The 13654-nt window shown below is 46.0% G+C and overlaps 1 protein-coding gene across 2 annotated transcripts in view; it reads right to left on the bottom strand.

Moving 5' to 3' along the window:
- Window positions 1-13654, bottom strand: part of SPOCK2 (SPARC (osteonectin), cwcv and kazal like domains proteoglycan 2) — a 152266-nt gene that overhangs the window by 71986 nt on the left and 66626 nt on the right. Inside the window, exon 2 of one of the 2 annotated variants that reach the window (XM_029609035.1) lies at window positions 5787-5795. The exons of the other annotated variant lie outside the window; for it this stretch is intronic. Coding sequence (XP_029464895.1) covers window positions 5787-5795 — 9 coding nt within the window. The remainder of the gene's footprint in view (window positions 1-5786; window positions 5796-13654) is intronic. 2 annotated transcript variants of the gene reach the window in all.

Genomic DNA, 13654 nt, shown 5'->3' with positions numbered 1-13654 from the left:
TTTTGCTATCGCCTTGTCACATTGCTTCGTCATCCTCAGACCGCTAGACACTATCACCCCAGGGTCTTTCTCTTGTTCCTTGCACAGCAGCTCTTCACCCCCCATTGCATACAGCTCTTTTGGATTACCACACCCTAGATGTATGACTCTGCACTTATTGGCATTGAATCCCAGCTGCCATATCTTCACCCACTGTTCAAGCTTCCTTAAATCACGTTTCATTCTTACTACTCCTTCCAGGGTGTCCACTCTGTTGCAGATCTTAGTATCATCTGCAAATAGACAAACTTTACTTTCTATCCCTTCTGCAATGTCGCTCACAAAGATATTGAACAGGACTGGGCCCAACACCGATCCTTGTGGCACTCCACTTAACACCGTTTTCTCTTCAGAGCAGGTTCCACTTACCATCACACGCTGTCTTCTATCCATCAACCAGTTTGTAATCCAAGCCCCACCTTGGCGCTCATTCCCAAGCTTCTCATTTTATTCATGAATCTTCTATGTGGGACCATATCAAAAGCTTTACTAAAATCCAAGTAAACCTCATTGAGTGCTCTTCCCTGATCCAATTCTCTAGTCACCCAATCAAAAAAATCAATCTGATTTGTCTGACAGGACCTTCTCCTGGTGAATCCATGCTGTCTCAGATTGAGCAACCCACCAGATTGTAGATAGTTCACTATCCTTTCTTTCTTCAGCAGAGTCTCCATTAATTTTCCCACCACTGAGGTGAGGCTAACTGGCCTGTAGTTTCCAGCCTCCTCTCTGCTCCCACTCTTGTGAAGCGGGACCACCACCGCTCTTCTCCAATCACTTGGCACCACTCCCGTTTCCAAGGATCTATTGAACAGGCCACGCAGCAGACCCGCCAGCACATCTCTGAGCTCTCTCAGTATCCTGGGATTTCTTTGTCTCTCTCCACACACTGATCCTGGTCACCTTTCAATTTTACTATACCTCTTTGGACCTTTCTCCTTTCTCTGATGTATCTGAAGAATGTTTTGTCACCTCGCTTTACCTCTTTGGCAATCCTTTCTTCTGCCACACCTTTTGCTTTTTTGATTACTTTCTTTGTCTCCCTCAGTTTCACCAGATATTCTTCCCTGTGTTCCTCTTTTTGGGATCCTTCTTGAATCTTGCTTTTTTTGCTTTTATTTTATGAGCCACCTCCTTTGAGAAACAGATCAGTTTCTTATTTCTCTTCCTTTTGTTTAATTTTCTAACATATAGATTTGTTGGTTTTATGATTGCTTCATTTAGTTTGGTCCACTGTTGTTCCACCTCTCCCATTTTCTCCCAGCTTTCTAATTCTACCTCCAGGTGTGTCCCCATTTTGACAAAGTCTGCATTTTTTAAAGTAAAAACTTGGATCTTCATGTGACTTTTCCCTATCCTGTTTGCGATGTCAAACCATACTGTTTGATGATCACTGGTGATGAGGTGGGCACCTACTTGGACATTTGAGACATTATTCCCATTAGTGAGCACTAGGTCAAGTATAACTCCCTCCCTCATGGATTCCATTACCATTTGTTTGAACAGAGCCCCTTGCAGGGCATCCACTATCTCTCTACTTCTGGTCGATTCCGGGAAGGGATTTTCCAGTCTACGTCCAGCAGATTAAAGTCTCCAACAATCAACATTTCTCCCTTCTCTCTCACCTTTTGGATGTCTTCGACCAGATCTCTGTCCAGTTCTTCTGTTTGAGTTGGAGGCCTGTAAACCACACCAGTCCATCTCAAGGTCATCCAGACCCCTCTGGTTCTTCAACCTGCACTCCCCCCTGTTGACCTGGACCCCTCACCCTTTCATTTAAAGCCTAAACAGAGATTTATGCAGACTTATACCTCATCAACAGCAGAAGAAAACATGTGTGGCTAACAACCTGCTGCATGCCGTGGCCACTAGATTTAAAATTCAGATTTACGTGCATAAATCTGGGCCTTGCCCCAAAACACCCCATTCACACCCCAAATACACAATTTTTGTTTTACTCACACGTGCGCATATATACCCATAATTTGTTACTTTTAAAATATGCGTTGCTCACACATGGCCCACATACTCACAAATATGGGTCTTTTAACTAAACAATACTTTTACAATTCACCCCACAGGGAGGATAACTTTCAAAACAACTGTACGTGGGGGCATATAGGTACATATATGGCCGTGCATAGATTTATGATAGGATTTTATAACCCACACGTATTATAAAATATGCGTATCTTTACCCTGCAACATACAAGCATTGAAACCACGCATATCAATGCATTGAATGTATTTTTTCTACCTATTTTAAAAACATATGGGATTATATTTTATTTTATGCACACAAGTAAAGTAGATTGACTTACAAAAGTCCCGATTTATGTGCATAAGTTGGCCGGCTTTAAAACACGTACACATACATTAAATTAAACAGTTTAACCAATTAGTCTATCAGTTTGCACAGTCCTTTGTCAGGTCATCGAGACCTTCCTGGTTCTTCAGCCTGAACTCCCCCGAGTTCACCCAGACCTCCCACCCACTCAGTTCTACACAATAAACACGTTTAATATCACTTACAGGTGCAAAAATACACAAATAAGCTGGCAAAGGGTTACGCTCTCCTTCTCCAAAGGGGAGGAGCTAGCAATCTGCTGTCGCTCACTCCGCCAGGAGGGCGGAGTTGGCAAGATGTTCTGCTCTGCTCCTGAAAGGGGAAGGAGTAACGATATGACATGACCTACTCCTCCATAGAGGAGGAGTTAGCCATCTGTAATTCTGTTAGCGAACTGCTGTTAGATGCTCCTGTAAGGAAAGGAAGTAGCAAGCTGTATAATCTGCTAAGGAGTAGCAATCTGTTATGGATCAACTCTCCAAGGAAGAGGAGTTGGCAATAGGTATATTGTACTTCGCTACTGAGATAGCAATCTATCATGCCTCCACTACGGAGTAGCAATCTGTATATATATATATAAGCCGCTGGCAAGTCTCAGAGAAAGAGGAGCAGCTGTCTATATAATACTTCCATGAGCAGAGTCAGTGGTCTGTAGTGGTTGGCTCCCACAAAGTGACAATAGTGAAAGGAATGACCACTTGGAGGAAAAGGTGAATCCCTGGGCCGATGGCAGATGACAGCGCCCTCAGGAGGAGATCCTGAGAGGAACCACCGGCTAGGCTAGAATATGAGATAACACAATAGTTCTTTATTAGACTGGAAGCTGGACCACCAGAGGTGGCAGTAGTGAGTTGCTGTGTCCGGCAAGGCTGAAGTCCTTCTGATACTGGAATATAATCTCTGGATCGCTGAGCTGTAGAGAGAGACTAGAAGTAGTGAGTAGACAGGGTATACTGGATACAAGATGGTACACTCACAATAGTAGATGTCCGCAATGGTCTCTATGCCACAGAGAGTCTTCAGTACATTCAGGAACAGGAGCCATAGGCGAGCACTGGTTCCCACAAACAGTCTGTAATAAGAACTCACAATTGCTGTATATGAAATGGCTTCTAGAGTAGAAGAGAGTCTGTATAAGATTCTAGGAACATGGGCCCTCATGGAGCGAGAACCGGTTCCTCTCTGTAATCTTACCAATGTAACTCTTGATCTCTGTACCTGCGATAACATCTTGGATGGAAGGGAGTTTTCAGAGCAATAGGAATGTAGGCCCTCGTGGAGTGAGTTCTGATTCCTATGTAATAGAACTCACTGTGTTCACGTCTGCGATCGCTTCCAGGAATTGAGGAGTCTTCCGAGTGCTCTGGAAATCTGAAATCAAGAAGAGAGAGCGGAGCCCCCGAGGAGCTGGTACTCCTGGTAAGTTTGAAAAGGCCGAGCAGTGGGGACGGGTTCCCTGGCTAACTCGGATCGTTGTTGCAAGTATCGTGGACTGCCGAAGCAAGTCCCATTGGAGTTCCTTGCTAACTCATTAGAGGTTAGCAAACAAAGACCTTTTAAAGTGCAAATGGATGACGTCACTACGGGGGGACGCCCCCAAGGTTCGCGCCTTTGCTGGTACAAAGTCTGGAGCGCGCACGCGCGCCCTCACATCATCAGGAACATGGCGGATCCGAAGCGTCAGGCCAGCCCGGGGAACAGGGACCAAGAGGCGGAGAGAAGCCGCGGCTGCACTGTCTGTCAGAGCCGAAGGGAGTCGCATCCCAGGTAGAGAGGGTGGAGCGAGGGGCGAGAAGAGGCACAAACGCAACACAAAGGTACGCATGTCTTTTAAAATAGCAACTTACAAGTGTAAATGTTGACCCGGCCCCAGAATGCCCCTAAACTGTACCTTTTTTATACACTCGTATGTGCACTGCAAAAGTGGAAATACACAAGTAGCGTTTATTCGTGCAGGTGCATGCTAATTTTCCTATGTGTAAAGTTTTGAAAATTTACACCATGTTTTTTTCAATTAAAATGTGAAAATAGTTTTCAAAACGTTATGGGTGCAAAAATTAGCATAAGCAAGTATCATCTACTCATGCATTTTGTATTTTATAAAAGTAAAAAATACCCATGCATTTTCATTTTTGAGCACACATATATGAGTGTAAGATGGGTGCAGTTTAGGGGCATTCTGAGGTGGGGGCCAATACTGATGCATGTAAGTTGCTACTTTGAAAGACACTTACACGCGTGAATTTGCCAGTTTACTTTACTTTTGCATGTAAAATATATGTGCATACAGTTTTTAAAACAGTTAATGAAAAGTACACACATTCAATGCATTGATATGTGTGGTTTCAATGCATTGAATGTATTTGCACGTAAGCCTACATACGTGCCTATGTTGCAAGGTAAAGATACGCATATTTTATGATACACGTGTGTTATAAAATAGTATAGTAAAAATACACATGGTCATGTATGTGCAGTTACTTGAAAAATATCCTTCCTGTACATAAGTGACAACTCCACCCAGACTCCAGTCCCAGAATTCCTCTCCCAATGTGTGGGTGAATTTCCGCACACATTGGATCATTTATGTGGGCGAACCACTGTATCACCTGCACAAACGGCGTTAAAAATGACCCTCTATATGCACACGCATTTCCCTGATAAAAAAAAAAAAGGAAAGGAGCTGGGGGGAAGGAACAGTCACAGTAACACGCCAGATATCGGCAGAAAAAAATAAGACAAGCGGCCCATGCAGCCTCCCTGATTACTCCCGTGCACACTGCTCAGGATATATCCCAGCTGCCAGCCATACAGCATGACAGCATGTAGGAGATCACTGCTTATACAAGACAGCTTTTGTCATCTTTCTCCTTTGTACACCATGATCCCCTATTTAGTTCACACCCAGCACTTTTCCCATGTCTAACCACAAAGCTTTTTAGTGATCTGATTAGCTGCCAGCACTAGCGTGGCCACTGCCCAAACATCCAGCCTCTAGGGTTCCCTGCAGACCTGGCTATGAGATCACCTGCAAGGACGCTGGTCCTACAATGTAGGGCAGCCATCTGTTCTGCATTTGGAGGGTCAAGCCCCTGTCTTCAGTTTTAGACATGGTGATTTTCACCCTATCCTGCGAAGCAGCTGATCCAGTGAAGAGCAAAAGAAAACGTTTAATTTATGGTATGTAATGGATGCCGTTATCACGTGCAGGCACATCTGAAATGTCATATAATGCACAATATTGTTACATTGCTGTATCATTAAATAAAAAGTCATTTCAAAATGACGTGCATCCTTCATTCCCACCCCACTCGCCAAACATGACCCTCAATAACAGCGTTAGACAGTTGCCCACCCTACTGTGAAGGTCAAAAGAATCCAGATTGAAGGTCATACTAACCTCTACTTCCTGAGAGCGGAGAGCAGCATAGCAGCAGCAAGAGAGAAAAGAGACAAGAAAACGTGTCAGAGAGAAGGAAGCCCATTCCTGAAACACTGCATGCAAGAGAAAGCAAGATGGTTTCCAGAAGGCTAAATGACTAGTGAACCTGCTTGTGTTATCAGAAATTTGCTCTGTTAAATTTTCTAATTCCTGCTTGTTCTTTCTGGCCGTAGCCAGATACACAAAGATCATGCCTCAAATGGCCCCAGGCCGGACCCTCCTGCGCTCACCCCGCTGGAGGGCAGGGCTGACTTTCTTCTGGCCAGGGGACGCCCTCAGAGGTCACTAATGCACATTGCTGGGACATCCAGCTGCAGTTTGCTGGAGCACTTAATGAGTTCCTGCACTGCATCAGAGTCACCAGCCGAGTCAGCAGCAATTTAGCAGAATTCTCCAGGGTCTCCTGCGGGGCTCTCAAAGGCCTTGGAAGCATTTTAGACATTGGCAGGCGAGGAAGGCTCTTTGCAGCGCAGGAAGCTGCACAGTTAGAAGCTGAAAGCTGATGCTTACATGACCCCGAAGGTCAGGCTCCAGTTCATTAGAGTAAGGCTGAGCCCATCCTGGATTTGCTTCATTGCCTCTATGGACTTGTAGACTTGTGTTTTTTGGTTTTTTTTTTAAGAACTTGAACTGGCTCAGCATGACCTTGATGACCCAGAGCCGTTAGGCCTACCTGGATGGCAGCAACGCATCATGAGGTCCTCTGAACACAAATACCAGTCCCCTCAAGATTTGTTTAGCCTCTGTTCCAGCTGTTCTCCAGCAAAATGTCTTCTGGTAATGAGTCCCACATACTAGTTATGCAGTGGATGACAAAGTATGGCCTTTTGTTTAAATCTGCCACTTAATAATTTCATCAAGTGCTATTTCTTGTATTATGAGACACAGCGATTAACGGTTCCCTCTTTACAGAGAGAACTGGTGCACCACAATTGCCAACCTTCAAGGCTGAGGTACTATAAGCTGCACTGAAATTGGCACAGAAGCTGGAATTTTCTATACATACATTTTCTTCCGGGATTCGCATGCAAAATGAGCCCAGTAGAAAAGTGGCATGTGTACTTTTCTTACCGACAACTTCACCTTACTGAGGTGTCGTTATTGTTTCTTTTTTTGCACAAATCAGCCATCTTCACATGCCGATTTGAGCTGAATTCTAAGCAAACGAGCTGCTTTGCATGATTTTGCCTTGCAGTAGCCCGTTAGCTCAGAATGTCTCTACACTTATGCATGTACATTCACTATGTGCAAGGGGGCCATTTTATGAATGTTTACACTAACAGGCTCTATGCTTGTAAAAAGTGCGCAAAAGCCTGAAGTGCTGACATTTTGGGGCCTTCAGAGCATATTTATGTGCGAAGGTCCCTGTCTTTGAACATTTTTATACCTTGGTATGTTGGCCTGTCGAAGATATGGACTCTTCAGAGTTTTATAGAGTAGCATAATGACATTTTCTGTTTCATTTTCATCTCCTTTCCTGATAATTCCTAACGTCACATTTATCTTTTTGACTGCTGCTGCACACTGGGCCAGTGCTTTTGCAGAACCATCCACAATGATTCCCGGTCCTCTTTTCTGAGTGGTAACTGCCAAACTGGAGCCCAACATTGTTTATCATGCATTAAGACTGTTTTCCCATGTTCATTACTTTGCACTTTAGCAGTGTTAAAACTCCTCTGCCACTCTATTATCCATCATTACTCCCCACCCTGTGAGAATACGTGATAATTAATCCAGACAGCAGTTGTGGGGAGCATCGCTGAGGCGCATTGTCTGAAAATCTGACCGAAGCAGACAAGGAAGCAACACTGCCCGTGCAGGGCCCCCCCCCGGCTGTACAGTGCGGCTAGGTAAGCCTTGGAAGGCTGAAGCTCCACTCCAGCCAACCAGCTGGCAATGGCATAGCTCAGATTGCCATCCTTACAGCTCTGCACATGGTTCAGCGATTAGCAGGAACTGCACTGAGGTGATCAGTAGCAGCAGTCCCTGCGCAGAAGGAAAAAGCTGCGGCTCAGCACAAAAAGGAACAGGATTGACAGTTCTGTGGCGGAGGGAGCTCCCAGCCCGGGCAGCCACAAGGAAGGGGCTTACAGGCTAAGAGGAAGCACATTACAGTGAGAAGGAACAGCTATTGCCAGAGCCCAGCACGAGAAAAATGGACTGCAACTTGCCGGCTTCACCGGAAGGTTAAGAGGGCTGAAGCCGCCAAGCAGCACCACCAGGAGAAAGGAAGCAGCTGCCACGAGGCCCCAGGAAGGAGCGTTTGCATATTGCTATTGAAGGAAATCGCCATTAGACGCACTGGAGTGGGCCTGGCCTGTGCCAAGTGACCTGAAGCTCTGTCTCATGATGTCACTTTTGCCAAGGGGGGGGAGGGGGGAGCGGGTTTCCCTGTGGCAGTGGGGCCGCGGGCAACTTTCCTGCTTGCAATCCCATAAACGGCCCTGGTTGCAGCCGCTGCAACCCAGTATCAAAGTGAAGGGGAGCAAGAGGTAGGGGCAAGACAGAATGGAACAAAGAAGGGAAGGGTGAGAGGGAGGAGGTGGAGGTGTGTAATAGAGAGAAAGGAGGAGAGGAGGGAGGAGGTGGAGGTGTGTAATAGAGAGAAAGGAGGAGAGGAGGGAGGAGGTGGAGGTGTGTAATAGAGAGAAAGGAGGAGAGGAGGGAGGAGGTGGAGGTGTGTAATAGAGAGTAGGAGGAGAAAAAGGCGAGGCAGCGGAGGGATTCCAAGTGGGAGGAGGTAGGAGGAGAAGAGGCAGAGGGAAAAATGAGAGGCGGAGGTGTGAGGAGGCAAAGGAGTCAGAGAGATGTGAGAAAAAAGGAAAGACAAGATGGAAGCGAAGGGGGAGGAGATGGAAGACCAGAAGGGTGAGGTGGGAGGAAATAAGGCGGAAGGGAGGTGATATAATGAGAGGGAGAGGAGGCAGAGGGGTGGAAAGAGAGGGACAAGACATGGAGGTGGGAGAATGGGGGAGCTGGACAGATGAGAAAGAGGGGAAAGGGGTGAGAGGAGGAAGTACAATGAGAGAGAGGGTGAGAGGTAAAGGCATAAGAGAGCGCCAGAAAGAGGGGGATGTTAGGTAATTTGACTCGGCTCTCCCGTTTGGCAAGGCATGCTAGATCCCCCAGTTCAATTCTGCTTCAACTCGCCTTTTAAGCTTTCTGGTTTGTCCACTTCTAACCGTTAGGATCCAGCTGTCATGTTCTAGATGTGGCTATGTACAGGTTAGAAAGGTGGAACTAGTGCCCCCGGGCTTCTGCAATTCTGGGGCCATGGCCATAATTAGCCGACTGCCGCATAATTTAAAATCTGCGGCACAAACAACAAATCTGGAGCTTCTCCACATCCTAATCTAATCGTCTGTAGAAAGCTACGGAGCGCCTGCTTTTGTAACAGCAATAAGAAAGCCTTTGTATACTACGTTACTTAATGTTCTGATGTTTAAGCAAAATTGATAATTTCACCACAGTGCCCTGCATTCAGGAAAGCTTGTAATTTGTGTTGGTCCCTAAGTGCTTCCACTTTTTTGCTGTATGCTAGGAGGGGATCAGATCAACAAGAAATTGTTATTCTCTGTAATTGTTTCATTCCAGATGACTTGAATAAAATCCCCTTGAAAACACACAGCTGGTATCCAATTTTTTAAAGAACTGAAGGACCTGGCTGTATGCTGGAAGGGGAGAAGTTCAGTCACAGGAATCTGTGCGTGGGTGAGTCCCCCTCAGGGGAAGACAGGGAGGTCAGGCTGGTTATACCTTCAGTCCCTCTCTCTCTCTGCTTCCTGCGTCCTGCTCCAGCCCCTCCCCTCAGCAGCCTGCAGGGAACAGGAGTGGAGAGACTGAGGCCGAGGCTGGAGCAGACAGAGAAAAAGACATTCTGCTCCCTAATCCAACTCCTTCCCTCTTGTCCCCCGACTCTTCTCCTTCTGTTATGAAGGGAGCAGGAACGGAGGAGTGAGTTTGGAGCAGACAGAAATAAGCAGTTTGATCCCTCAAAGATCCCTTAAATCAAACCGAAGATGATTTTGATATAAATTTGTGGCCAGTCATACACCATTTACAAAGACCTGGATGTGTTTTTGGAAGTCTGCCACTGCTGGTGTCCCACAGCTGGCAGACAGGGCATTCATTTCAATTCATTGAAGCCTTGATGACTGACGCCGCTGCTGACAAGTTTCAGCTTGTGCTAATTCAACCCCTTTTGTATCTGTTACCATGTGTCCAACATATGCGCTCATGCACCTTTCTGTGTAATTAACGGCATGACAAACTAATGAAGCTGATAGCCTTTACATTTGTATATACTGTAGTTTACATAATTATTTAAAAGCAATGTGAAAGATTTTCAAGTCAAAATTGCCTTTTTCGCATAGTAAGAAAGGTGAATCGAGCTACAGAATTGCTGCAGAATTTTGAAAAATCTGCTGCAGGAAAATGGGGTCTGTGGGTATAACTGGACTCTGTCCCAAAGAGATTTGATTGCACAGACTTAACTGGACAGTGAATTTCTTTATTATTTTCCAGGATGCCCCCTGGTTCCTTGTAACCTTTGCTGAGAACTTTATTAACACAGCCTTTAACTGAACATTACACATGAATTAACAGTGCGCCTTTCCCGCCTCAGTGTACTTCCATATGGATACAGTGGCCTGTGTGTCAACTAGCCTGAGTCTCGCAGCCATTCTACTGAAGAAATAGACTCCTATACTAATCTTTTATACCTCAGGTTGTTCACTGAGCCTTCTGATACCTAGTAACTGTATATTAAGCAGCAGAAATATCACAGAGGGGCTTCGTTGTGGGATGGGGAAAATAAAATGTTAGCAATGCCCCTGCTGTCCTTTTCCAACAAAGAGAGAAATCTTGCAAAAGATTGCCTGCAAGGCAATGGCAACAAACTCCTTCCCCCAAGGAGAAATGCGAAATGAAAATGAGGACATTGTAAGTGACCTTCAGTCATTAATGGGACTCAAAGACATGAAACAATGGCTTCCTCCCCCAGAGCATGCTGGGAAGCCTGATGTCACCAAGCTACCCAGAAAGGAGGAGGTAGCGGGCGGGGGAGGAGGGAAGAAGAAAATTAAAGGACAAAATGAAAAGTCATAGCAAAAATACTTCAAACTGACAGCAACTGGGTCAAGATGACCGAGTGACTTAACGGTAAATGACAGCAGAAAATGATCAAATTAGCCCACTCTGTCTGCCCAGTTTCAATTCTTCCATTTTTGGGTAGATGGGCATATAAATTCCCATTCTTAGCCCAATGCCACCTTCCATCCCTATGTCAACCCCTTTCCTTTCACTGCCCTCCATACCAGTTCCAAAGGTGCCCAGAATTTGCTAAACAAATTAAGAGGCCTACCTGCTAGGTTTTCTCTCATTCGGTGTGCCTGGGAAAAAGTGGTTAGGACACAGGACCCCAAATATTATTCTACAGGGGCACCTATAGCCCCCTACACAATTATATAAGATGCACTATCTCGAAGCACTGTTTCAGGAGTACCCATGTAATACAGTCTGATCATATCAGTTAAGGTATATTGTATCGAATATGTCCTTACCTCCTCATCACGGCGTGTAATGTGATATGGTCAGGATTGCTGAGAAGGTCCCTGGAAGACTGTGTCATCACATAAAGCACAAGCTAGTTCCTGCAGTGCTGAGAGGTGATCTAGGAAGATCACATTTTAAAGAGATTTCTGGCAAAGTCCTTATCCAGGAGCCAAAAAAAAAAAAAAAAAACGGGAAGCAGGGGAGAATCTTCTAAGGGGCCCCAGGCAGGAACGCACCAGTTCTGTACTTTATGTGGCAGTGCAGTTAATATTAACATCATTGCTGGGGGGGAGCGAACAATGTTTATGCCCCAAGAGTGACTACTAAAAGACATTATTTTTAGCCGTGCTGCACCTCTCCTCCGGACCGTCCTTCAGTGCCGTCACTGGAAGGATGGCAATTCCAGCAAAGCAGCACCTCCCCTGCACTGTCTTGCAGCCCCTCTCCTATACTGCCCTGCAGTGTGGGCATTAGGAGGACAGCAGCCCCCGACGGTGCAGTGCCTTCCCCTGTACCGTCCTGCGGTGTGGCACTTCCCGTAGCGTTCCCCCGCAGCATCCAATATCAGAACGCCGCCTCTAGAAGTGCAGTAATTATCGATCTGAGATCATATCCCTGGCTTTATCTGCTTCCCTTCTTCCCGGCCCCCACCGCCTTCGTCCAGCACCGAGAGACATCATGCCGCTTCTTAAGTGCGCTGGGCATCAGAAAGCCATGCTTTTACCAGACCACAAGCTGGCTCATTAGTGACTGATTAAAGAAGAGCAGCCATAATTGAATATCTTGATGTGATTTGTGCTTTGCCAAGCAAGTGATCCTAATGTCTGGTTGAGTGCTCCTGTGAGGTGCTTGCTGAAAGACAGCAGAAGAGCAAAGAGAGGAAAACCAAGAGTGCAGAGCACGGTGATGCGGTTACTGCACGCTGGGAGGGGGGCCCAGGCTCCCATTCCCCCCCTAGGTCATCAAATTTTAGACAGGCGGGGCTGGAAGGCAATTTGAGGGGGGTCCATCTATTCCCTCTCCCTCCCTCCAGGCAGGATCCCCTGGACCTAAACCTTCCCAAACACATGCTTGTCTGGTCTGCTGTCAGAAACCTCCAGCGTCGGATTCTAGCACCTCCTTCCACAACTTCCCGCACCCCTCGATTCCATTACCACTGGAACAAACGCTTCTTATTGTCTAATCTGAATCCCCTCTACTCTACCCATTCCTTCTTATCGTGCCCCCAGAGGAGATGAAATGCCATTGCCACTGCAGACCCCCTTTACGTATATTTGAAGACTGCTATCAACTCATCCCCATGGCCTTCTCTCCTGGAGCTTAAATCAGCCGAGCTCTTTTATCTTATCCACACAAGTCAGAACTGAGGGAACATTTCAAAGAGATTTACCCGCGTAGACTGCCCTGGTTGAGAATTGCCCGCCCCCCCAACAGAAGCTAACAGGGACGCAGAGAATTCACAACACGGCACACATTTCTCCGGATTAATAAACGAGGCATTCCCAGGGTGTTTAGGGAGAGGCAGAAAAGACAACGCACATGGATTTGGTTACCATAACTCCGTGCATTGCTTCACCCCCAACTTCAGGAATTACAGCTACGAAAGTACCAGGCCACGTTGTACCAGGTAAACTTGTAGTCAATTTTCCAGGCTATTGAAAACTGCACCCAATTATGTAGGCTTCTAACTGTAGAGCCCTACTGGGATCCTTATGGAAGAGTATGGCCTAGTGGCTAGGTCAGGGCAGCGTACAGCAGAGGAATGTGCCACTTATGCCACAACATCTCCACTAGAGGCCACTGGTCGGGTTTCTTCCTGTTTGTTATAAAAGCGAGTGACCCCCTAGTGTCTGAGTGGATTTTTTGTGTTGGAAGTCTACGCGAGAGGACTACTCTTTTCAATTCTATTTCTTTTTGAGGAAACCTCAGGCCTAAGTCAGTGGGATAAGTTTTTGGATTTTTTTTTTTTTTATCTCTTTATTTATTTATGTTTGTTTTGAAAGAGATTTGAGAGACTTTCTCATTGCTTTATCTTTTTGGAAAAAGAGAAGACTTGTCGATTTGGAGCTTCATTGGAAAGGAAGGATTTTCCACCCTTCCTTTCCCATTTTTGTTAAGGGCACCGAAATCTTTCCACCTGGCTCCTCGCTGGAGAAAGAGAAACAGATAAGAGCACCTCTACGGCAAAATTGTTTGGTGAGGAGAGGATATCCACCCGATACCCAGCTTCTGAGGAGAAAAAGGGCATGAAGGGGAAAGAAGTGGCACCCTCA

This window comes from Rhinatrema bivittatum, chromosome 7, assembly GCF_901001135.1.
Source record: "Rhinatrema bivittatum chromosome 7, aRhiBiv1.1, whole genome shotgun sequence".
NCBI lineage: Eukaryota > Metazoa > Chordata > Amphibia > Gymnophiona > Rhinatrematidae > Rhinatrema > Rhinatrema bivittatum.
The sequence above is the reverse complement of the archived record's forward strand: the minus strand, read 5'-3'. Positions and strand labels throughout refer to the sequence as shown.